The 25878-nt window shown below is 39.6% G+C and overlaps 1 protein-coding gene across 1 annotated transcript in view; it reads left to right on the top strand.

The window, feature by feature from the left end:
• The window catches only part of cntnap2a (contactin associated protein 2a), a 269264-nt gene that overhangs the window by 173725 nt on the left and 69661 nt on the right, over positions 1–25878 (top strand). Inside the window, 5 exon segments of the mRNA XM_026363812.1 lie at positions 1256–1418; positions 4503–4609; positions 7086–7205; positions 8188–8303; positions 9577–9661. Coding sequence (XP_026219597.1) covers positions 1256–1418; positions 4503–4609; positions 7086–7205; positions 8188–8303; positions 9577–9661 — 591 coding nt within the window.

Genomic DNA, 25878 nt, shown 5'->3' with positions numbered 1-25878 from the left:
TCTCCTCTGAATTGATATCCTATCTACAGGACACAAAGTGCTGCCAACCAGTTGTAGTCTGCTCTGTTTCCAATCTTCTCTCTCCCTTTCCATCTCTCCCTCTCTTCCCTTCTTTGTCTGTATGTCTTCCACTGTTCTGGAGAGACAGCAGACAGATGTGGCAGGAGAAGAGACAGATGGCAAGGATGACAGGGGAATTTGGGGTGGGAGTGAAAATCAGAGAATGGGAAGAAAAAAAAAGAATTTAGCACAAACACCCACATTTTAGTTTTCTCCTGCATTATGTGCTGGCATGATGGCAAATACATACTGTACACATTCACACACACCATCACACACACACACACACACACACACACACACACACACACACACACACACACACACACACACACACACACATACACATACACACAGTGCATATGCCCTCGATAATAAGCCTCTTTGATGCTTTGGCCTTGAGGCTGATAGGCATGCTGGAGAGTGTGACAGCTTATATCAAAACAATGATGGAGATGTCATTGAGCGTCAGTGTTTTACGAGTGACCCATGTGCTTGTGGCATACCATGCACACTATAATAGTACACCAGCTATAGAGTACACAAGTACGTGAAGACACGCTATCTGTAAATGTAGAACACACACACATGAACTCTATATTCACAGACCTTGGGCAAAACAATCACGAGGTCTGTATGTCTTCCACTGCACACACACACACACACCTCATGCACACACTTTTGTCCTAGCCTTGTTCATTTCAGTCAAGGCCCTGTGCTACGTATGGTAAATGGACCATTGACTCCTGTAGCTCAAAGCGCTGTATATAATAAAGCTTATACTGTATGTCCTTTTGTAGGCTTAGTGCTGGTATTAAGGCTAATGGGCATTGTGTATAAACTCTAAAAGAAGATGGCTGATGAAGGTTCATGGCTGGAAAAAGTGTCAATAACCAGGCACTTGATAGGCCTGTTGTTGCTTGTCAAGGATGATGACGTCATTAAGTTTGATGTCTACTTGTCTACTTCTGCTTCTTGACTTCTTGTCTTCATGTCATGGTGTGTTTTAAATCGCGGATCCATCTTTCCTCGTTTATTGTCTCCTTCCCACACTCGCTCAGTAATTGAAACACAAGCTGCTGTACATCCCTTTCCACGCACTCCCTGCTCAGTTTATTCATCTTCAGTTCTCTTTTATTTGTAATAGCAAATACAATGTTTAACTTTCTTCTATTGTTTCTTCTATGGCTTTCAGGGTATTTTCTCCAGACGCTGTTACCACCCTCCCAGCGTTCCTTCCAGGGCTGCATGCAAGCAATCCTGGTGGACGACCAACCAGCTGATCTGCATGCTGTAGAAAAAGGCACTGTGGGAGCTTTTGAGAACGTCAGCCTGGACATGTGTGCAATAATAGATAGGTAAGAGTTCACACACACACACACACACACACACAGTCACTGATGAATGGAATTACACATTACAGAGCACAAAGACGATGAGTATCATAAATCAAGTGGTTTCAAATAGGAAGAGTCATTCAGTAAACAAGACTTTTATGTACAGCTTCTGAATTCGTATCTGATGTATAACCCAGGGCTCTTGTTATTGCGTATGTAACTGCTCAAGAATGTTTGTGTGTGGCTGTTTTTTGCGTGCTTGTCAGAGGGATATAATTGATGGGCTGGATTCACAGTGTAAGAGGGGATGTGTAAATACTACATTTTTTGATGTAAACTGAAAGTGAAGAGTAGGTTTTATCCTCAGAAAACACTGTGATCTCACTCAAACATCAGAAATGAGCCACGCACTCCTTCATTTCTTTCCCAAGTATAACAGCACGGCCCATCGTTGGCTCACTGGAAGGATTCATTACAACTTGTTGACGTTTCAATTTATTTCCTTGTCATGGACTAGACAAACACATTGGGATGGATTTGCCATATATGGAATCATCCATGCCTTGAGTTCAATTTGAATGCTTCCTTACAGTGAATCAGATGTTGTGTGTAAACTATTGTGGTGGATGAAGTACTCAGATCATTTATTAAATAAAAGTATTATTGGTGCAGTGTGAATATACTGTACACCATGAAAAACCCTGCACATATAATGTTACTTAAAAGTACAAAAATAAAGAAAAATCAACAAAAGTAAAAGTTCTCTATTGTGCAGAATGGCTCCTCTAAACTAAGGAAATCCTCTGCACCTCAATGTGCAACTTGTGTGCACGAAAACAGCGATCAGAAACATAAAAGACTCACTGCACAATATCTCGGTCTGAGAGACAGTTCAGGCTTTTAGGGCGCAGCAAAAAAGGCACCACTATAAAGGAAGGGGTTTACTGGATTTACATAATAAAACATAAATAAGGTAACATGGCAACATAAATACTAAGTAAACATGGAATATAGAGTGTTGGACTATTGTAGGACTATGAGTACACCTCAAGAGCCCCATCACACATCACACGGTCATTTCTTCCATTTTTAGTAAAAACAATTGATTACATCCATCTAAACAATCAGATGTAAAGCATTATTTCAGTCCATACTGCAGAGGCAGGCTAGGCGAGTTTTTCTAATGTGTTTCTGTAGTGCTACTGTGAGCTAATGTTGTATGAAACGATTATTGCAGATTGTGGTGCTGATGTCAGATATTGAGAACTAACTCAAACTCATGTGAAGTTCTGCAGATGCCCACAACAATGTCTTATCCCTCCTACTTGAAGTGCTGCCAATCTTCATTACTTGTTGTGAATCGGCCCTGCAGTACTTGGGCCCTGTTCTGCCATGGAAGATGAATGGGTGCAGTGTTACCATCTGACTAATCAGAATGTCTTTGAAGGCAGTTCAATAGCCCTGACTGACCTCTTCTTTCTGAGTGTCGTTCCACTGTGGGATTCTGTTTACACTCAGATGGTGGAGGAAACAAAATGCACATACACAGGTGCACAGGCACACACAATGCGCATGCTAATTCCTGAATATCACAATGTCACTGTTATTCTATAAGGGTAAAAAACACAAAAGAGAATACATACTCTAGAGGCGGTCCATACACTTATAATAATAATTATATATACACATATACTCTAATGAGCACTTGTTTATCCTCCAGTTGACTTTTTTCTAACATTACTTTTATTCATTCAAACAGGGAGACTAAGATATTTTTATCATAACTTGCATGTGTGAGTCCATGTGTGAGAGTGTGTGTGTGTGTGTGTGTGTGTGTGTGTGTGTGTGTGTGTGTGTGTGTGTGTGTGTGTGTGTGTGAGGATTACAGTGCCCCAGGATGCCTCCCCACCAGAACTTTGATGTGTTCAGAATTGGAGTTGGTATTAAAATTTCATCAAGAACAACAGTAATGTCTTAAATGCTTTGTGCTTAATGGTGTAACACTGCTTGCCTGCATCTTCCCCTAATTTTCCAGACATTTTTAAACCAGTTTTTGTCAAGTAAATTCCAAACTGTGCATTACAACCATCATTAGCATGGCAATCCTCCACCCTGTCATCTATCACTTAAATTCAGTTGTGTGTCATTGCAGACTCAAATAATGGTTTGTTTTCGTAACCAAACAGCAAACAACATGTCTCAGTTGTCATGCAATTTAATTAGTGCAAACTGTAATTTATTTAAGATCATCATTACTTTATGTTAACCATGGTGACCAGTAACTACATTCACAGTTTTCAGCACTGCCTAAAGCAGTTGCAACGTTTCAGGTTTTCTACTCTGAAAACAACAGCAACTAATTTTGAAGAGTGGGGGAAAAAAAAAAACATATATATATATATATATATATATATATATATATATATATATATATATATGGAGAGAGAGAGAGAGAAAAATATTTTTATTTTTCAAGTAATTTAGGAATCTTACTGGCAGCTCACTCATGATAATGGTGGTCCTTTACATTAAATTCTTTACACCTAAATAGGATGTGTAGCATCATTTGCATGCTAATGTGTGTATGGTCAGTGAAATTGTAAAGCATAATCAACCTGAGCTCAGGAAATCCATATTTATGATATAGAAAGTCGTGTGTGCAGTGTCAGCAGGATGTTGGATGCCTCCAAATGTGAATTGCCTTTTAAAAGAACCCCCCGCAGGCTAAAGAGATTCAGTGTGTAAGATTCAATTAACACATTTAAGAGCCCTAATCACAGGGGGCCAGTTTTCCTTGTAAAGACTATTTTTCCAAATGTAATTCTTTGCACAGTTCATACTGTATCTAGCCATTGTTTCGTGCAACCTGTGGGAATATTAGCAAGATTTAATCTGCCCCAACATAAACATTATATCCTTTACACAAGACTGTCTTTTAGATGTTATTGTAGTTGTTTATCGATTTAGTTGGCTGTTTCTTTTTGCCCAAAGCTAATCTCCCAAGTGTCCACATCAGGGTTTCACCTTATAATAATATAATTTCTTGATTAAAGCATTCTAGTAGTATATACTGAAATGCCACGTGTCATGTAAATCTCTCTCCAGGTGTATGCCTAACCACTGCGAACACGGTGGACGATGTAAACAAACATGGGACAGCTTCAGTTGTACCTGTGAGGGAAGGGGATACACCGGAGCCACGTGTCACACTTGTGAGTATGTGTGTGTTTTATGTGTGTTTTGATTCTGTGTGTGTGTTTCTTTGATTTTGCCTTCCTCTGCTCGCCTTTGAGTGATTAAGCTGTTTGTTCTTCCAAAGCCACAATTCACAGCAGAGGGAACATTCAAAGCTGAACTTGTTCAGAAGCCAGGCTTCTCTGTGTTGGGTGTTATGTTCTGGTCTGAGAAGGGACGACCCAACCAAACGCATCAGCGCACAAAGAAAACACAGACCACAAAAAGCCAAAAGAGGTTTCTTGGAAGTTTTAAAAATTTCCAAATGCCATGCCTCCTGTCATATTCAGAAATATTGTTTTCTTTTGGCAGTGGTCTGTATGTTCAACCCAAAGCAACACATATTGTAACAAAGCGTGAGCAAACTAGAGGAAGCAACACAGAGAGAGGGCTACTGGATGTTATCTCTGAAGGACGATTGGAAAAACATTGAACAGGAAATAAAACTGAGCATAAAAACAGACTGACATATAATTAGTACAATTTGTTAAAGACGTCTTTGTTTAACCACATTTCTTTGTGTTTGTCTATATTTATGAAGGACTAATAAGATTATGGCTAAAGGCACATCAGTAACCTGGAGATTAGAATGTCTGGTTTGGGACTGGAAAGCTGTGAATAAAATTGGTGGACCAGGCAGTAAAATGTAGAGAGGGAGGATGCATGAGTAATGCTTTCCCCTTTCCCTCCAGCTACTTTTGACATGCCCTTGAGCAAGAAATTTAGCTTCAAATTCTTGTTTGAGTCCAGAGACCAGTGGCCAATACTAGAAGGCAGGGGGGTGCACCTTTTGTGCCTTTTAAAGTGGCATTACTTTCAAAGACCAAAGGCCATATTTTTCTGAAACAGGGCACTGTCCAAGTGCAATCCTGAACTGCTTGGGTGAAGGTATTATGTGCCAATATATCTATGTTGGTGTATACAGGGCAAAGTCAGTGTTTGGGCTGTGGAAAGAAGCTGGAATAAAAAAAAAAAACACACAGGCACAGGAGAATATGCCAATTTAAACCCACGTCCTGTGAGGCGACTACACCATAATGCCACCCAATTACACTCCAATTTTCAATATAAATTGCCATTACATTTTAATCACAGGGGTGGATTTGATTGAGTGGTTTTAGTGGTCACCCATAGACCGTATGATCGGAAGTCAAGGCCTGAGTCCCCCAGCAATGGATAAGTTAGTGAACCCCCAAGCTGTCCAAATGAAACCCCAGCCATTGATGTTGCACAGGCCACTGCACTCTTAAGTGCTGGTCCCAAGACTGGCAATTTGTGTAGGATTGCTTTGATTTTTGAATATTTTCATATATTTAATAGAATATATTTTAATCACATTGCAATACCTGATGTCTCCTAAAACTGGGAAGAAAATACTGGAGAAATATTAGTTAGTAATAGAGCCTCAAGCACTCTGTGAGGTCGTTCTGGTGAGAAAGTCAAGTGAAGTCAGTTCTACTAAAACTGAAAAACTCCTGAAAGAGAGAAAAAATAAAATAAATTAGAGCCAATAAGTCAGAGGATATAATGGATAAAAGGCGAAAAAAAATTTAAAAGGCAGAAACATAAACTAATACAAAAAGAGTAATAAAAAGATAATCCTAATCAAACAATGGGAGAGAAGACGACAGATTTCTTAAACTCAGCCTTAAGCCTCTGAACAGTCTGGCTTTAATCAAAAAAGTTTCACTTCAACTCACACTTTCACATTGCTCTTTGAAGTGTAATTCCTCCCCTCCCCTCTCTGTCTGTCTGTGTGTAGATCAACACAAACATAACATCAATATGTTGTCAGATAGATTGCTAGAGTGTGTGGGACAAGACACCACTTCTTGACAGGCGCTGAATAGAGACTGGCAACCACATGGAATTGGCTTCTGGAAAGAGGATGAAAAAAAAAAAAAAAAGCAACTTTAGTCAATCATGTGCTTTTTTAGATCCATCCTGAATTTGTAATATATAATTAATTGATCCATTATGTGACAAAAAGAAAGGATATAAAAGGCAGACAGGGAAACACACGGAGAGAATGCTATATTAACATGGGCTGCCAAGAATACCAACAGTGTCACAGCCGTTTCCATCCATCAACTCATTTAATCCTGTTTGAAATCACTGACATAAAAAATGGATACGCACTCATTGGGCACGTTATTACAATCTAATGCAAAATAATACAGCAGCTCTGCTGTGAATTCTACTTTTACCAATTTATAATTTCTTCACTTTTGTTGAAACTGTCAGGACGATGATAATTATCCCATATGTTTATCTTTTAGATCAGATTAGAGAAAATATCTCCATACTGTACATGGCTCTTTTCTCTCTCTTCTTTTTGCAAGAAATTGGCATTACACTTCACTGTTTGTCCACTTTTAGTCTTTTTTTGTACTGATACCCCTACTGTACAGCGGCTCACTGTCCCGCCATTTTCTTTATCCCACCTCACTTCAGCTATTTACGAACCATCTTGTGAGGCCTATAAGCATTTGGGGAGGTCCTCTGATACCTACTGGATTGACCCCGATGGCAGCGGACCCCTTGGCCCCTTCAAAGTCAACTGCAATATGACAGGTGTGTGTGTGTGTGTGTGTGTGTGTGTGTGTGTGTGCGTGGGCACCTGCCATCACTGTTCTGCTTCTCTCTGTGTGTGCATGTGCACACTTCACTACCCCCTGTGACCTGTGAGGGAAGGAAACTCTTCAGCCCTACTCATCCTTAACCTTAGACAGCAGCACTCTTAACCTGCTATACCTGGGGTTTCCATGGCAACACAATCACGACTACTGACATTTAACTGACAGAGCAGCTGCCACTGGCACATAGATGCACATACACACCCCCACACACTTAAAACACATGAAACAGACCTGTTATGCAAACCTAAGAGTGCTCCAATGGTCTGAGTGACACTTCTGTCACAAACACACACACACACACACACACACACACGTACAAGCACACGCACTTGCCCACCTGTGCACGCACATACAGGCACACAGAGTGAAATAAATAGATACTCTGGAACAGCAGAGCACACAGGCAGAGCAAAGGCAAGACTTTTAATGAAATGTCACTGCACTCGGCTGGCTAGCCCCTTAGTCACGCTGAATAGCACATTCACACACACACACACACACACACCTCAGAAATGTTAAGTGTTTCATTTTCTCCTACAGATACACACACCACAGAGACCTGAAACACACACACACACACACACACACACACACACACACACACATCCCTTGGCTGAAAGTGTGAATGAACTGGGACATGTCTGAGTGACTAGCTCATGCTACAGTATAACTATACAGAACTAGCTATTAAAGCCTGGAGTCCCATAGAGAGGGAACGTCATTGCCTTGTCTGCTAGACTGCTGTTCTGTGTGTATGCACATAAATGAATGAATGAATCTACTGTCTGTGTAAATACAGTGTATGTGTAATTGTCAATCAATGATTTACTGTTATTTAAAACACATTGGATTGACGCAGTTTCCCACAATCTGTACTTTACTAACAAATGAAACGTTATGTGCATTTTTATGTGTAGAGGATAAAGTATGGACAACAGTTATGAACAACCTGCCACCAAAGACTGCAGTGACTGGATCCAGTAAAGAGAGACGCACTGTCTTACAGGTCAACTACAGTGCCTCTATGGACCAGGTAAGACACACTAGCAGGCATTATGCATAGAAAGTATTGTGATATCTAGTCTAGTGTTTGTATTTGTAGATTTTAAAGAAAAAAAACAAAATATCAACAATGATATTTTTATTTTATTTCAGTAGTTAAATATGATATAAGAAAAATGTGTTCCAAATAGATTCCAAATAAATACAATAAATAGATTGGATTATGGAAAATGACTATGCTGATGAAGTCAATCATATCCCAGTCCCTAAAATGTTTTATTTTTTCTTGTGATATGATGTCTGAAGGCAGGATGTATCTATTAATATCCTAGGGCTTGTATTTAGTCTAATTATGATCTCACCACATCACAGCTCCATTAACTTTGTTCATGTGTGCTATTTAGCTCTCACCTGCTCAGATATGTGTGAGAACCCTTAAGTCACACATTCACACCTCACTCCCTGCTTCCTTAAAAAACCCAGAGAGGAAGCAAGCTAAGTTCCTGGAGTTGAGTCTAAATACTTTTCACTTTTCTCATAGAATAGTTCTGTGGTTTAGGGGCCAGGATGTTTATTACATTAAATAGTGATGCCTGAACAGCAACTAGCTTGAAATAGCAGTAAATAGCCATGCATCATAACCATGGTAACATTTAACAAATATGTCTGTTTTCACAAACCTACTGTACAACAGCAAAAGCATCAGAATCTGCTTCAAACTACTTAAATAAACGTCGCACTAAAGCTTTACACAGTCCTGCTCAGTCTTCCCTCTCAATCCCTCTCAGTCACAATGTTAATCTAACATAACGAGTGTTTCATGTGGTGTTTCTGAGCTGTGGTTGTGCTCCATACATCTCAGACAACGTGAATCTGTTCTTCACACTCACAGGAACAAACATCACAGGAGTCTATGTTTTAATCTTTCTGCTGAGTGGTTATAGATTACAAGTTCAATCTAGTCTCACTCAAAATCAAATGTGTGTTGGCTTAACAGGTTTCAACACTCCAGTGAGGAGTGACAGCATTTCCTTTTTTTAACCTGCCCACTGTACAAGACCACTGTGTTCCATGAGATGACAGGGTTTGAGTGGCATATCCTTCCTGTAATTATGTTCCTTTCTAATTTGTATGGATCACTTGTTCCATTTTCAGCTTCTCTAAATCATTGGGAAGCTAAATTAAAGCAACATTAGAGTGCACTTTGTTTCATTTTGCAGCTCAATAATTTGTTCTTACATGAAATTGACCTGTCTGCCTGAATAAGATAAAATGAAAACACATATCCATGCTTATGTTTCCAGGTGACAGCCATCACCACCAGTGCAGAATACTGTGAGCAGCAAATTGCCTACAGCTGTCAAAAGTCCAGGCTGCTCAACACACCAGGTAAAGGCAAAGGATGACATCTTCCTTCACCACTGACTCAGACACACGCGTACAGCACTGGGACGGACAGGGTGTTTTCACATAGTCACATATTGATGGGATATTCATAAGAATAAAACACAGGCTTCCCATAACTCCTCCTGTGTACTGTTGAGATACTAGAGGGGAGGAGAAGTTTAACAGTGGCATTTACCATAACTTAGCACTTAACATAAGATAACCATTGGAGATGTTTGACCAGCATGTCAGACAGTGACATTATCATCTAAACACCAAATGCAAATATCTTTTGTCCCAACAATATTACATTTGTTCCATCTGAGTCACAGCGAGCTGCAGAATCTATTCAGGGTGTTAGGAAGGTGTTTGGGCAGCTTGTTATGGCTCAACACCATACAAGACACCCTGCAGTATGAAGGTTTTTCTTTTTAATATGTCGCCCATCTGTTTGTTTGAACGAAATTCACCCTGTCTGGTGCAGCACTGGAATTATAAATGAAAGTAGTGAAACAGACTGCTGGAAATGAGTTGTGGCCTGGCTGGACTCATTCTGAGTAGATTAACTTGGATTACATTCATTTGCATTAGATTTGTTTGGATTCAGTCAGTTTGGCTGTAATTCACTTGAGCAAGGCCTAGCAGGGTTTCGTGTCAGTTTGGTTTAGATTAGTTTGGCTGGCTCAGGAAATGGTTAATTTGTGTAAGGTTTATCTAAATTACATCTGATTTGTGTTGTGGTTGGTTCTGGTGGAGTGAACAGGATTTTAAATAGTTTTTATTCAGTACAGGAGGAGGGCCTTTAGCTGAGCAGCTCCTCTGCTGCCTCTGGGGATGTTAGTGGAGACAAAAACAGGAGCATTTGAATCGTTTTTACAGTTTATGCTAAAGCTTTGTATTAACTCTAATATGTTTGAGGAAGACACGTACGTAGGTGTGTTTGTGGGTGTGTATAGAGATCTTTTTTTGATTCTGTGGACACACTTCATAGCCATTTAATATAAGATAAAGGACAATGGAATGGCCCCTTAATCTAACATTTGAGCAATGTAAAGATATTTTGGCTATCCCCCAAAGCTTCAAAGAGTTGTTTGAGGGAGACTTCAGACGTTTTCAAAACTCTAATTTGTTTTCCCTGGTCCGAATCAGTGGAACAGTTTGTAAACTGGTTGGTTTCATTTCACATATAGAAAAATCCAAGCAAATCAAAATTCATCACTAAAAGTCACATGAGATCAGTCTTGTCCGTTCACTGATGAAATGGATGTGGTGCAGGAACAAGAAAGAAAACAATGGGAAAACATCATGTTCTCTACCAGTGGATACATATTGTACAGTATTTATGCCCATAACCATGGAAATTATACCAAGCAAAATGCACTTCAAAACACACTTTGGGAACACAATACTGCTTCACACATGCGGTCAACTAGGCATTTTACAAAAAGCTGCTCTTCTGGGATTGATGCAGAGTTTGTTTAAGACATGTCCACGACCACATCCAGTAAAGGTTGTTGCGGTCACTTGCCATTTTTAATTATGCTGGTTGATTAAGAAATGTCTGCAGACACATCTGCAACTTGCACTGGGAGCATTTTCATTCATCTATGACTGAGACAGTGTACAAATGTGAGAAAGTATTTGGGTCCCACAGGTTCAAGGGATTCATATGGATGCATTCTATTAGTACTTGAAAAGGAAAGTAAGTAAGATTAGCACATGTGAAAATACATTCATGGTATTTGTGCTGCAGCCTCTTGTCTCTGTGTCTGTGGCCGAGGGTGGAGTTCAGCTCCTCCACACAGAGCGCAGCGCATGCTGGAGAAAAGTGGGATCCCAGGAGTGCTGAGACTTTAGTTCGTCATAGCTGACTTATTGTTATAAACTCGATAAAAGTGGGTAAAAAGCCAACAACAGTAGTTTATCGAAACACTTGTTAAATAAGCATAAACAACGGTAACGTCAACTCTGCCCATGGTCGTGTCAACAACAACAAGCTTTTCCACTAATTGCTAATTACTATGAACATGCTAAAGTGAAAATTGACTGGCAGGTAGAACTGGATGGCAACTGTTCAGGCAAATTTGCTGCAAAGCTTAAAACTGAGCAAGTCTTGGTGAACTGTATCTGACAGCAGAGCTGCACTCTTAAATCAGCTCCTACCTCTACCAGGGTCCTGCTCTAATTTATGTGTTTTGTTTTTTTTTTCTTTTTAGACCTTAACCAAGTCAGTATATAATATAATAGTCAGTACTATTATGTATTTTATTGAAGAGGGTATTAACCTTATAAACTGTCAGTATAGTTTTAAAATACAGAAAAGTACTCTGCAAAGCTCGACATTGGCATTAGCTTTTGAAAAAAAAACAGTATTGGTCGACTACTGCATTAGGAATGCATTATTCCAGCATACAATTATATTAAGTCCAACATATGTGGTGTGTTTGTTTTCATTGTATTATTATTATTATTATTATTATTATTAGTTCTCAGTTTAATTTTCAGCCCTTTTACTTTAACCTTAACCGTCACAATTGCCTAAACCCTAACCCTTAAGCTCACCCTAACCCAAATGTTTCTGACTTTCACCCTAAAACCAAGTTTTAATCATGAAACAGCCATTTGATGTTTGAAGACCGGCCAAAATGTCCTCGTGCTGTTGGTATCCAGCTAAAATCTGCCAATAAAAATCAAAAGATATGTGTAGATGCAGACCAATAGAGCATGCAGACCCACCTTAGGGAATAACTTGATAAACACTAGACACTCCTGGCAATTAAGAGTGAGTGAGACAAGGCAAAGAGGGTGAGAGAGAAACAGAGGATGGTGGGTTCATTAGATCTATGCCTCTGTGTGTGTGTGTGTGTGTGTGTGTGTGTGTGTGTGTGTGTGTGTGTGTGTGTGTGTGTGTGTGTGTGTGTGTGTGTGTCCATGGTTCTTGATTGACTGAGTAGGAATAAAGAAATAGGTGGCTAGTAATAGTTGGGTATTAGTGCAGCAGACCAAAACTTTGCAATTAACCTCCATGGTCCAAGAGATGGCACCTACACCTAAAAACACAGTATGCTCACACACACACAAAAACACACACATGCATGCGAGTACCCCTCCTCCAACCAAACAGGCATACACACTCAGTCAGCTGTTCATTAACTAGTATGCTCCTAATTCACTACCTTGCAAGTTAGGGAAATCCAATTACCAGTCAAGAATGAGTGAGAAAGTAGCACAGGGAAAAATCATTTACCCAAAAATATGCTTCATAAATTAGCTGTCAGCTTTCATCAGATTACACTGTCAACAGCATTTCCAGTGTGAGCCACAGCACACACACACACACACACACATGACTAGGCATACACACAGATGCACACTTGCTGCTCTTCCACGTCCACTTTTTTCCCCATCCAGATCTCATCTATTACACTAGTGCTGGCATTTTGGAGCTAAATGAACCGTTAAATGGGAATTATATTCTTTCACCAATGACACCCGTAATTTGGAACTTAGGCAGTAATTGTCCTAATTGTCTGACCCCTGCCTCACCTATTTAACGTATTCTGTCCTTTTATCGTTTCTTATCATCTCTCTTCAACTCAAACGCTTCCTGCACCTGTGAGCACGCACACAGCTTGCGCCTGTTCAAAATCTATTCATTCACAGGATGGGAGGGTAAAATAATAGGAGAGCTTGATGCTGATGCATGCAGCTATACACACAAAGACACCATTCAAAGTGACACACACGCTCATCCACTATTTCCGTTCTCTCTCCTCCTGCCATCTCATCTCTCTTCCTCTCTCTTCTTCTCCCAATCATCTTCTGCATCCATATTTCTGAAATTCTGCTCATCTGTTCTCTCTCCTTACTCCACAATTTCACATTTATCTCCCCTCTTCTGTCTCTTCTCTGCCTCATACCATTTGCCATTTCTCTTCTCCATTTTTTCTCCAATTTTCACCTGTAATTTTGCCTCACATTATTTTCCTCCTTCCTTTTTAGATCAAATTTTTTTCCCCACAAAGCTATATCTCGGCGCACATCTTTAGAGTCCCTGTTTTGTGTTGGAATCACAGTTTTAAGGTGAGAATTAGCACCTTTCTGCAGTGTTTTGACATCACTGCATTTAACCAGTCGGAGTCCCATATGCCTTGTCGACTCTGTTCTGTATCTCATAGAAGATTAAGTAGATGGCATCCTGGTAATGACTTGAAGTGAACATTAACTCTTCTGCTTGGTCTATGCATTTTACACCAGCCTAAATCCATAACTACCGTAGAAGTCAGCATAGGCAGCTTGTTTCAAGAAGTCAATACACTACATCTACAGTTCAAATATCTAATTGTACTAACTGATTATATTACCACACAAGAATGTCAATCCAGCAAAACCCCAGGAGATGTTCAGTCACATTTTTTAAATCCAATCAAACATCTTGGTCAGGCTGTGGGAAACAACTTGGTTTCGTTTTAAATTAGTACTGTACCATTTTCATTGTGGTTGCAGTAATTATTGTGGCAGGCAGATTTGCACAAAAGGGACATAATTTACAGGGTTTTCACAGCTAAAACAGAATAATGCTTATGATAAATTAAAGTTCTGATAACGAAATAATTGTATTGTACACAGTCGGTGTACAATACAACCACAAGCTCAAACTCAACCATATATAGCATATTTACAAACCTACTAAAATGATTTTTGTCTTCCCACTTTCTTCACTGACAAATGTATTCCCATATGTACAAATGCTCATTTGAACTCAGCTTAATTTCTCACACTTGCCTGAAGCAATTGGTAGAATCATCTATAGCATCCAGGCTAATGAAGAGGGAAATGTTTCCATCAAATAAATGAGCTCTTTAATCTAGTCAACTGTAACAGTTAGACCTAAGTGTGTAAACACATGCTTTTTAGAGGCAACATAGATGTACACATACTGTGCTTATATGAAGATATGGCCAAGTTAATGTGCCTTTAGAGAATATTTATTTTTTTTCCCATTGACTGTTTTGCAATTGACTGACAATAGAGTGCAATGTTCTTCAGCAACAAGCCAAAACCAAAAAAGTACAATAACGTCCATGACATAAATTCACAAGATTCCTTATTAATGACTGTGTTACACATACTAGTTTAACTTAGTGGGGAGCAGCAATAGAGACTTAGATGCTTTATTATATCTGTTATGTTTTCACACTGTCAAAATTATTCTCAAGTAAAAAGAATAAGTGGCAGCAAAATACTGTTACAGCAAATGGTAATGTTTTGAGATAATAACCGGACCAGTCTAACTGCAGTGTGTCCAACACTTTCCTGTCTGCAAAGAAAATCTTTCACTTGCTGTCAGCACTACTGCATTCAGTGAATCTTTGCTGATATCATAAAGTCACAGCTCTAAGTGTGATTTTTGTCCAGTCATGTCAAAAGTTACTGTGCCATTGCCGTGTCTTTATCACATTATAAGATTTGGTTAAGTTAGCATCTTTTTCTGGCTGTTATATTTTTAAAGGCTTCTAAAAGGGAGGTACTGTATACTATACTGTAAGTAGGTGATAAAGCAGTTTTTACAGTTATTTTTACAGAAAAAAAATGGCAGCTGTGGTTGCCACAATAATTCTGTAAAAAAATACAGTAAAATGTAAACAGAGACTGAACAATCTGTAAATTTTACTGTTAAAACCCGTAGTAAATTAAGCAAAGAGACAATAAATAAATAAAAACTATTTAAGCTGGTTAATCTGTCCTTTTCTGTTCTAAACTTTTTTTCTGTTGTTTATCATACATTAAATTGAATAGAACTGAATCAAATTTACTATTAAATACCAAAGAAATATACAAAAATTGTTTAAAAAAAACTTTTGTCAAAAATGTTTATATGAATTTAAAGTAAGCTTACTGAAGTCCTGCATGAACTGTAGCACATATTTATTTGTAAAATATAACACAGTTTATTTTTGCACAGAAACATTATTTTAACACGTCATTTTGTAATTTTAACTTAATTGTGTTGTTTTTTGAGGGAACAACAGCAGAACTGCTGTCATTACCATTAAGCCACAGGTTGCACAAAGGGAGTGTGATGTTCCCAACATTGCTGATCTTGATAACACAGTCTAACATGCATGTATATCACTCAGTGAAAGATAAAGGACAAATGATTAACTGAAACAAGTCATTTTGTAAATTGTTTTCTACTCATAAATTGTCCCACCTATAGAAAACCATGTACACATGTTGGTCTTTGTGCGATGTCAAAAGTATACAGAGGACAAAGGAGAGGAGTAGAGAATGAGTAATGTAGGCGGAGAGGAAAGAAACAGGGGTGGCCAAAGATGAGTGTGGGTCAGGATAATGAGACTGTGTGTATGCATGCCGTTGTTACAGTCCATTCCTTGGGCACTTCTGGTCTCAATTACTGCCTCACAAGTCACAGCAAGCCGGCCACAGCAATATTCCACACACACATGCTCATAGGTTTTGCATTATATCCTAATGACTTCTGCTTTAGAGTGTATTACAGCAGTGGTTAACACCGCTTATTTTTTTTTCTCTCCCGTCTCTGCCGTTTTTGATGTTCATTAACCTTTGCAAATGCAGCAGCAGCAGACAGCTGGTTTTCTCCCTCAGTTCTCTCTCACTTTTGCCCTTAAGCTCTTGTGTCTCTCTGCAAAAATAACAGATACCAATAATGGTGTGCTGCCGTAAAATGTGAACACAGCTAGCTGACATCCAGCTGAACTACAAAGGTCTGTCTCTAATTATCTTTAATTGGAAAATATGCAGCCCTTAACTAATCTGCAATAAGTGCTGCTCACTCGGATGCAGTTTGTCCTTTATGTCAACCAACACCTGTTACCTCGGTTTGTAGTCTTAGATTTTTTTTGTTGTTTTATAGCTGGTGGGGAGAAGAGGCTAAGAATATGCTCATTAGAGCCCTTTTCATGGTCTATTTGACATTATGCCATTTTTAATTTTGACATATCTTCATATTTCATGTATTATCCCCTTTTATTAGCCTATTGTGCCCGCACACTGTCCGATTGTGCCATGTCTTTCATTACCCAACTAATGTTCTGGTTACAATGTCATTAATTTGTGAAAGCACCCAAGGCAAGAAGCAAGTCAGGGACTGAGACAAGAACTAGTATATCGAAAGACTAAAGAAAGGAGAACTATCACCTCGGGCATTTCTCTCTCGCTCTCCCCTATCACCCAAACGTCCGCCTTTCTTTTTCTCTTCCTTTTCTTACCCCCTGTAGACAAGATGCTAATTAACGTTAAATTATCTTCACTGTCTCTCCCTGCTTTAAATGCACTGATGAAAATCAATCTCCCTTTAAGACTGCAGGCAACTTTCTGGCCCCCACCCATTATGGGCAGGGGAGCTCAGGGTGTTCACTCAGTTGATAAGAGTCACTCGAGGCTGACGTGTAAAGTTAGCCTTTAGATAGCACAGCAAATTAACGGATGAAATTAGCCTGAAGCTTTTTGTCCAGACCGACAGCCAGGTTGGAACAGGTCACTTGAAGACATCTGCAGCTGTGGTGGTGGAAGGTTTCAAATGGGAAACAACACTGTGTGTGTCTGTGTGTTGCTGGACAAGTGACAAAATGGTGTTTAGCGAGAGAGACTGTGCAAGAAATAGAGCAACAAAGTGTGATCCGTCACAGCGCAGCCCAAATCATTTACATCCCATAATGTGTGCACTCTAGTTGCTGTTGCCTTGGTAATGCGTCATTGCCTGGGATAATGCTGTCATATGTTGTGTTGACAGAGTCATGTGTCTTATCCCGGCCCACGTCTGTCTACCTGCGTGCCACACTTACTGCTTATAGCCACACAGGTGCCGGTGTCGATGAAAAAGAGTATAACACGTAACAGTACATTAAGCTGAGGTAATAAGGTGTTTGCAAGGTCTGCATCTCTCTCTTTTTCTTTTATTTCCACAATATTTCTTTTTTCTCTCCCTCTCGTTGTCTCGCAAACTCACGAGGGGAAGAGTTTTTGTATGCATATGGGAGTACCCATTTGAACCATGGCCAAAGTGTGTAACTGTGTGTCTTTCTGAGGTGAGTCTGTGTGGATTGATGCTGAATGCGGTGTGACTGTTAGTAAAGACAACACCAGCTGCTATTGAAGCTTTAGGTGTGCGTGTGTGTGAGTATTTCAAAGTCGGTACGTCTTTTTCACGCAGTACTTGTGTGTTTTTGCATTTGAATGCTCTCATTGGCTTTTACAGAGTGAGCCATGTTGTGCCTGCTGCCCATTAGCAGTAGCATCCCCGGAGCATCCTAAAAACTGTCTTCTGTCCATCTGCTCAGTCATAGCTATAGAGCACTGTAGAACACAAGCAGAGACGAAAGCCATCCCAGAATTTACCTGTCCAATAGTTTAACTTCACCTAAACCCAAGGAACTAGTGTTTTCACAACTGCACAAACCTGAATGGATTAGTTACAATAACGTATATAAGTTACTATTCTAAATGATGTTTTTTGCTATAATAACGTTTTCAGAAATACGTTGTGCTTTCCATACTCACATCTTTCACTTGAGAGGACTCAGATGAACCCGCTGCAGCTGGCTGTCTGTGAAATAAGTGTTGTGTTTCAGGGCACAGCCAAACATCACATGGTACCGGCAGCTCTGGGCCATGTTTTGGTAGAGGTGGACTGGTTCACCCTCAAAGGTAAAAAATAGTCTTTTGAAGTCCTCATTTGTTGTCTGTTTGGTTGAATGTAATGCACAAGAATAACAATCAGTTTTCTGGCACGTTAGAGTCCTCACTATTTACTGATATGGCAAGTCAAAACACACACAAACACACAGACACACACACACACACACACACACACAAAACATACATCCTGAAAAAAGACTTTAAAGAGACTTAAGTATCTTCTCAGTTGGTAGAGCAGTCGTCTCCAAACCCCAGGGTTAATGGTTTGATTCCTGTTTCCTCCTGGCTATGTGTCAAGGTGTCGAGTGCCGTCATCTACTGCAGCAGTCCAAACAACACTTTCCCCAAGGGAAGTATGTCATAAATTTACATAAGTCAGGGGGATTGCATTAAATTACAGAGGTGCCTTTAATAAAGAGGCCAATGAGCGTATGTACTTTTTTTTTTTTTGTTTTTTTTTTTAAATACAAAAGTGCTTTATTAACTTTTCCTTTGAAATCCACAATAGATCAAAAGGTGATGATCACATTAAATCATTAATCATTTAGCCTCAATTTACTTTGAGCTAAAATTGCACTTTTACAGTGCATTACGGAAATCATCGACATAATTATGCATTCTCTGATCCTCAAAATAGCGCTGTTATTTTCTTTATCAGGCTGTTAAATATTTCAATACAACTGTTGTTTGGCTGTTTAATAACACGAGGCTGACTTTTCTAAATGCTGTACATCACACCTCTGTTTACAGGCTTTTGTTTCAGAGCAGGTTCCAACAGCGCACCCAGATTGTTGTTTCCTGGCTTTGCTCTTTTCAGCCAAAATTAGACATCAGTCAATATAAAGGGCCTACAAGGGAGTCCATTATCCATACATAAAAGGCAGCACTCAACATATAGCACTGTGAACTATTTGCTAATGGTTTTGTTATTGTCAGTGTGTGCATTACAATTCGGCATAACACATTAAACTTGTTAATGGTCTTCTGGGACTGTAGTCAAGCCAGTCCAGGTGAATTATTAGAGGGGTGGCAACATGTTTTCATCTTCATATCTGAGTTTAGAGAATATAAGCCGCACAAATGTGTAGCCATAAAAATACACAAAGTGAAAAGTGGGGTTATTTTTTATTATTTATCTTTTTATATTGTATACTTTCTGCTGCTTCTCTACTTCCTGTTCTCCCAGTTTTTGACTTTCTTCTCAATCTTCCATATACTGTATTTATTTATTTTTTTGTGTCTCATCTTCTCTCTGAAGTGCTTGGTGCTGACGGGCAGGCCTTAGGCACCACATATACAAAGGGACCACACACAAATACAATACACACACCCACATACACATTAATGTACTGAAAGCTCCCAACAAATCTAACTAATAACATGTCTTATTGCTCTAGCTTCATATCTTTAAAGAAGAATTGCCAATCCTCCCGTGCTGTGTTGATGATGGTGTGTGTAGGAGTGTGGTACGGTGAATGTGTGTTGGTAATAAAGGCTTTAGCTGATGCACCAGATATATTGAGAATTTAAATGTATTCATGCCATTCAGTGTAGATACGTTTAGAAAGAAATGTGCACGCATGACTGTTATGGTGCATGTGTGTGTGCGCATGTGTACTGTGTGTCATTATCAGTTTAGATCTATCCCCTGTGGACGTCCATGGTCCTAATATTGGAGTGGAGCTTGTTGTCAGATGGCAGCATTAAGCTGAATCTCCTTAGAGGAAAAGCTTTACACAGTTAACGTTCAAGTGGGCGAGATTTCTGATGTAAGCATACTGGGTGAAGATAAAGTGAACGTGACAGCTTATTGATCTCCCTTGGGAAATTCTCATTTTCATGGCTGCAGGGGTTCAGTATTCAGCTAAAAAAAATGAAAAAGAGTTTTTGAGCAGCAGGTTGTTTGTGCACTTACCTATTAAGTAAATAAAATATATGCAAGGTCATATGTGTCTCCCTAGAGGAGGTTTTTAATCATGTATTGTGTTGAGTTACTGCCCCACAGTCCTGACCTTTATGATAAGACAGAGCTGTTAGCACAACATCTCATTAACTCAGCGTGATAATGATGTAGCTAACTTTGTCTATTTTCAGGTAAGCAAGTAAATATTTGTAGTGATATTAAATCTCCCATTACCTACAACCTTCATATTTGGAGTAAGTGATACTTTTTAAGACACTGACGTTTTTGTGTTGTTTTGTTTTCTTTTCTTTTCTTTTGAAACGAACAATAAAAATATAGGAATTCATTTATTAATTAATAATTTACACAAATAATAAAAATCGAAAGATTGTTTTGACACCATTTTTGTTATGAGATCAGGTTGGAACTGGGAAAATAACTTAACCTATTACTGTTTACTTTATATACTGTAAACTGTACATTAACTGTTTTACACTCAACTTACAGACAAGACAAGCAACTGGAAAAACAGTTGATTTATTGCTGTGGTGGAGCACACAAGATAGCAGAGGAAAGTTGAGCCAGAAACACGTTTTGCCTGTTTTTGCATCACACACAAGTGGATTATATGTCCAGCTCCAAAAAATGTCCGTGACAGCCTATCGGTACAGACTCTGATGGCATGAAGAGGAGAGAAAGACAGGGACGAAGAACACTGAGAAAAATGTTGCATGTTGCAAAAGCATAGCAATGAGAGGAGGAAAGAAATGGAGAGAAGGGATGTGTAAGACAGAGATTGATGCAGAGTGGCAGAGACAGAAGAAAACAAATAAAAGACAGAGCAGAGAGAGAAAGGAAGGAGAAGCAGATTAGTTTGTTTTCTACCGCTTGCACTGACATTGAAAGATATGTCGGTACTGATGTCCCAGAAAGCCTTGAATAACACAGCAAACTAATACATATTCCCCTTAATGGGATTTTCTGAGTTGTACTTGCACCCTCTCACATGCAACATGCCAAAACAAGCACACACACATAAACAATGCACCATATGGCCACCGCCTGGCAGAAAGATAAAAAGCAAATGGAAAAAAAGAAACAGCTCACTTGAGAAGTAATTATAATATTGTCTTCTCGTTTGTGACGAGTTGAGGGGTTGATCTCAATTATGAAGCTTTCTGAGTCAATCCCCAGCTCTCCGCTTTGTCCTCCCCAAGGTTGCTGGGGACACTGAATGGATGACAAGCTGTGGTGTATGTCTACAAACTGAACTGATCATCCAACAAAAAGGTTTCAGTGATGAATCACACAAGTAAGAGGGTCCCCGCTTCATTATGAAGACATGCATCCATTGCATTTGCATACCAATAGTCACTTTCTGTCACCTACCCCTTACTTGCACACACACACACACACACACACAATATGAGCCATGAAGTATTTCCAGTGTCATTAGTGTCTATTCATGAAGCAGCATGTCTTCAGCAAGTTTATTTATCTCTGAGTGTGTATGTAGAAATCTATGGAGGCAGTTTTAACACAGCCCTCGGATTACAGTGGGATAGTGGGGCACAGAGAGATTAGACCAACTGGAAAAACAACAGGAGAAAAACAGGGGAAATATCACTCAGTGGTGCTAATGAAGCAACACGGGGAGGAAAGTTGATTATCCGACTTGACCTTGAGGGGTTTTAAAACTAACCCAGGGAAAGTTAGAGAGACAAAGCAGGCGAAGATGCAGAGTTTTCACAGCTGCCATGTAGAGGGGAGAGGAGAGGATGTGTGTATCTAAATGAACCCAGTGTTAAGTGTTCATCAGCGTGTACCTGTCTGCTGTCATGTGTATCTCATGCTGCACTTTAATAGCATGCGTGTGCTGCTGTTTGTCCAACACCTAATGTCTCATGTGTGTTGCAATGTGTTTATATTGATGTCAGTGAATGTCAGTCTGTGTTTCTGTGCCTGAGTGTTTCTTTGCAGGCCACCGACACATCTCTGTGGAATGACTTTTTGTCTCATCTCTCGCACAGGAAGAATAAACAAACTAATGAATATTCATGATGTTTGTCTTATCGAATGTTGATGTACCATGCGGCATTCTCTTGTAATTACTCAGCACCAGTTGTTTGTGTGTGTTTTTGTGCGCATACTCCTCACGCCTCACACTGCTTGTTTGTAAAAAACACAGCCTTTGATTCCTGAGTGCTCGTGTGCATGATGCCCTCCTGGATTTCAACAAATGATATGAAATGAGTGATAAACTTGACATCTGACTCATTGATTCAAGGCCCTTAATTTATGTCAACAATAATTAATTATAAATAATTTAGAAAATAGCAACCCATTAAAAAATGAATAACCATCATGGTGAAATGAAAAAAGCCACATGTTAACTATTTTTAAAGATTTACATTGTTAGTAGAAGCTGATACCACACACAGCCTATGGACGCTGGAAAGTGATGATACTATACAGTATTTTGGTCTTTTCCATGATTTGTTAACAATAAAAAGGAATAGAATACAGTCAGCATTTCTTTTACCATATTATTATTTAAATGTGAACTCGTTTAAAATAACCATGATATATAGCAGTATAATTAAAGTAATGTTGTGTCTGAGTCCTCGTTTTCCTCTACTGCAGTAAAATATCTGATATGAATGATAATTAAAAACTACAAAAATATGTCAGTTTGCACAACAGAGTGAATTTTTAGCTTAAGTCTCTGCAGCACCAGCTACCATTGCATTCTAGCTAAGAAACCATGATCTTTGAAACAAGGATTGTTTCACATGATCCAGATACATATTTTTAAAAGGACATTTAATATAATATATGTAATATATTTATTATAGTAAACATAAAATGGCCACTATAGGTCATCAGACGTAAAAGAAACATGCTGAGTTGAACCTTTAACTTCAGCCTGTAAATTCTTCTTCAAAAAGTTTGTTCTGGGTTGAAGCATCTGTTTCTGTTTGGACGTGTGTGATTCTGCCCACTGAGCATTTGACCAGGAAGACACGCAGTGCCAGACATGAAACCGCTTAAAGCCCAAACTGATTATAACACGGACACCGACTGTAACTTTATATGTCACACCTACACGTAGAGATGAATTTGAACTGCTGCAGCACAACACGTGGTGTCAGTCTTACAGATTGTCGCTTAAAGTTAATGGATATCAATTTAGCAGAACTGTATCTACTATAAGCAGTAGTTGCCTGAGAAGTTATTTTTGAAATTTTTTTTTGTATCAATTATTGCCACATATAACATTTTTAGCTGTAGCCAAGAAGCTAATTTACATAACAGGCTTTCTCCTTGAGAGTCTGTTATTTGGTGCAATAAATCCTGTAAAGTGATGCAGCAACACAGCAGCCACTTCTTTTGGATCGGTAACGCTCTAATTAATATACACATCTGAACTACACCCCTGTGTAAAGGCGTATTAAACATACATTTTTATTTTCCTCACTAAATCTCTGTAAGATCCAAACAAGCAGTTCATGTCTCTTGCACCCAGGCGTTGTTCTCTGCTCATGAGTCATTTGGGTGCTCCAAGTCATATTATAAATAGCTGAGTCACAAGGTTGAAACACGTTCAAAATAACTTCATGAAGTTTGTTGGTGTTGTTTTTTTTTTTTTTTTGTAGAAGAGGCACAATTCATGTCATGTTTAAATTTTGCAAAAACACTATGTGGATTGAATGTTTCATACACCACAGACACTCAGGGAAGAATCCAGGGAAGTATTTCAACTCAGTTTAGTGTTTGCTACAGTCCCAGAGGTCAAATAAACTGGATCAAGATCAAAGAACAGCATTAACGTTACATAACAATAACAGAACCTGGGCATTAGCTTTGTAGTTAATACCTTCATAGAAAACAAACTGCACTTTATGCACGGCATCACAAATGCAAGGATGGGAACCAAACTGTTGGGAAGCACACACAGTTAGTTTTTTTTATGCTGTTTACTTTGGTTGCTAAACAGTCGTGAGGTTGTGTGCCAACAGGCTAATGTGAAAGGGAGAGGGAGACAAAGAGACGAGGAGATATTGAGTTGGATGGATGCTGCGATACTCATTAACCCATTAGATGGAGTAACAGCTGGACACCCACAACCATCTGCAGCATGTTTCCTCTTTAAACAAGACTATTTAACCTGATCACACACACACACACGCCCACATATCGGTGCACAAACAAAAACTGCACAGACTCCTAATGCCAGACACACATACTCTGATCTGTCCGTACGTCTTGCTTTCCCCCACACAGGCTGATCTCTGAGAACCTCTCTGACTTTATCACACACACACACACGCACACTCTGAACCTTCTTGCCTCCACAAGTCCTTAATTTTCCAGCTGTGTAGGCAAGCAGTGGTGGGCAGTTTGTCCCCCTGACATGGGTCACCAACCCGAGGAAAGAGCTCTCTGTTTCTCCCCTGACTTCCTGGATGACTGGAGCTCAGGGAGTGAGAATAAACACTTGGGAGGGGAAAGAGGAGGAGTGGCAGAGAGTAAGAGAGTTTCAGAGTGTAGTAAGGAGGAGGAGATGGAGCGCAGGTGGGTGGGATCGAGGGAGGGTGGCACACAGAGTGGGGAAATGAGGCAGTGTGATAAGGGGAGGAAGGTGAGTGGGAGGAGGAAGGAATGGATGTAGCCAGTTCAGACAGGCAGCTTGAAGGCTGGAGGTGAGGATGAGAGTGGGGGATCATGATATTGAATGGTCCAGTGAAAAACAGCATGATGGATCATGATGTTAGCCCATAAGACGGGTGGAGAAGGGGGCAGGCTTGGCCTGTCGAGAGCAGCTTTTGTCACAACGCAACACACAGACACACACACACACACACACACACACACGCACACACACGCACACACACACGGTCACACCAGCACAAATGGAAGAGAAGGAACAGCAGAGTTTTTAGGCGTTTCTGAGGAGAAAGAGCGAGTAAGACAGAGACAGGCTACACTTACGCATGGTCCTCTCTGATTTATGTAGCACCGTGAAAGGCAATTTATATGTCTAAAAGGATTCAAAGATTTCAACCTGCCTTTCATGCAGTTGCACTCCAGTGCTCGAGAAAGTGCCCTACATGCAGTTTCACTCCCTTCTGTTTATCTCTCTGGCACACACGTACATACATGCGCACACAGAGATCACTGACCCGACAAAGGTGGGAGCCATTTTCAATTTAGGTTTTCATTCTGTTTGTCCCAGAATGATGCATTGCGGTAAGCGCTGCTTACACGTTTCCCTCAACCTTGACTTGGAGACCTCAACAAAACTACAGCAAGACACTCTGGCTGAAGCCCAATACAGTGTTATCACTTGGGCAACAAACAGAGAAAAGCATAGATACTGGGTTTGACAGCCGTGCGTCGGGTTATTGCAGTATAGAAATTGATTGTTCAAGGCATAAAGGGAATTTGTGTCATACTGTATAAACATAGCTTAAGTGTCTTTGAAATCCAGTTTTGAAATGTACAAAGCAACAGATCTGTGACAATGGTACAGTAGTTGACCTTCTTAAGCTAACAGACTTAAATAAGGTCCTTTGATCACCAAGCTAATCTCTAAGACTTGCACCCACAAAGACTGACTGATTGAATGCTGCTC

The sequence above is a fragment of the Anabas testudineus genome, chromosome 2 (assembly GCF_900324465.2).
Source record: "Anabas testudineus chromosome 2, fAnaTes1.2, whole genome shotgun sequence".
In the NCBI taxonomy this organism is placed as follows: domain Eukaryota; kingdom Metazoa; phylum Chordata; class Actinopteri; order Anabantiformes; family Anabantidae; genus Anabas; species Anabas testudineus.
The sequence above is the reverse complement of the archived record's forward strand: the minus strand, read 5'-3'. Positions and strand labels throughout refer to the sequence as shown.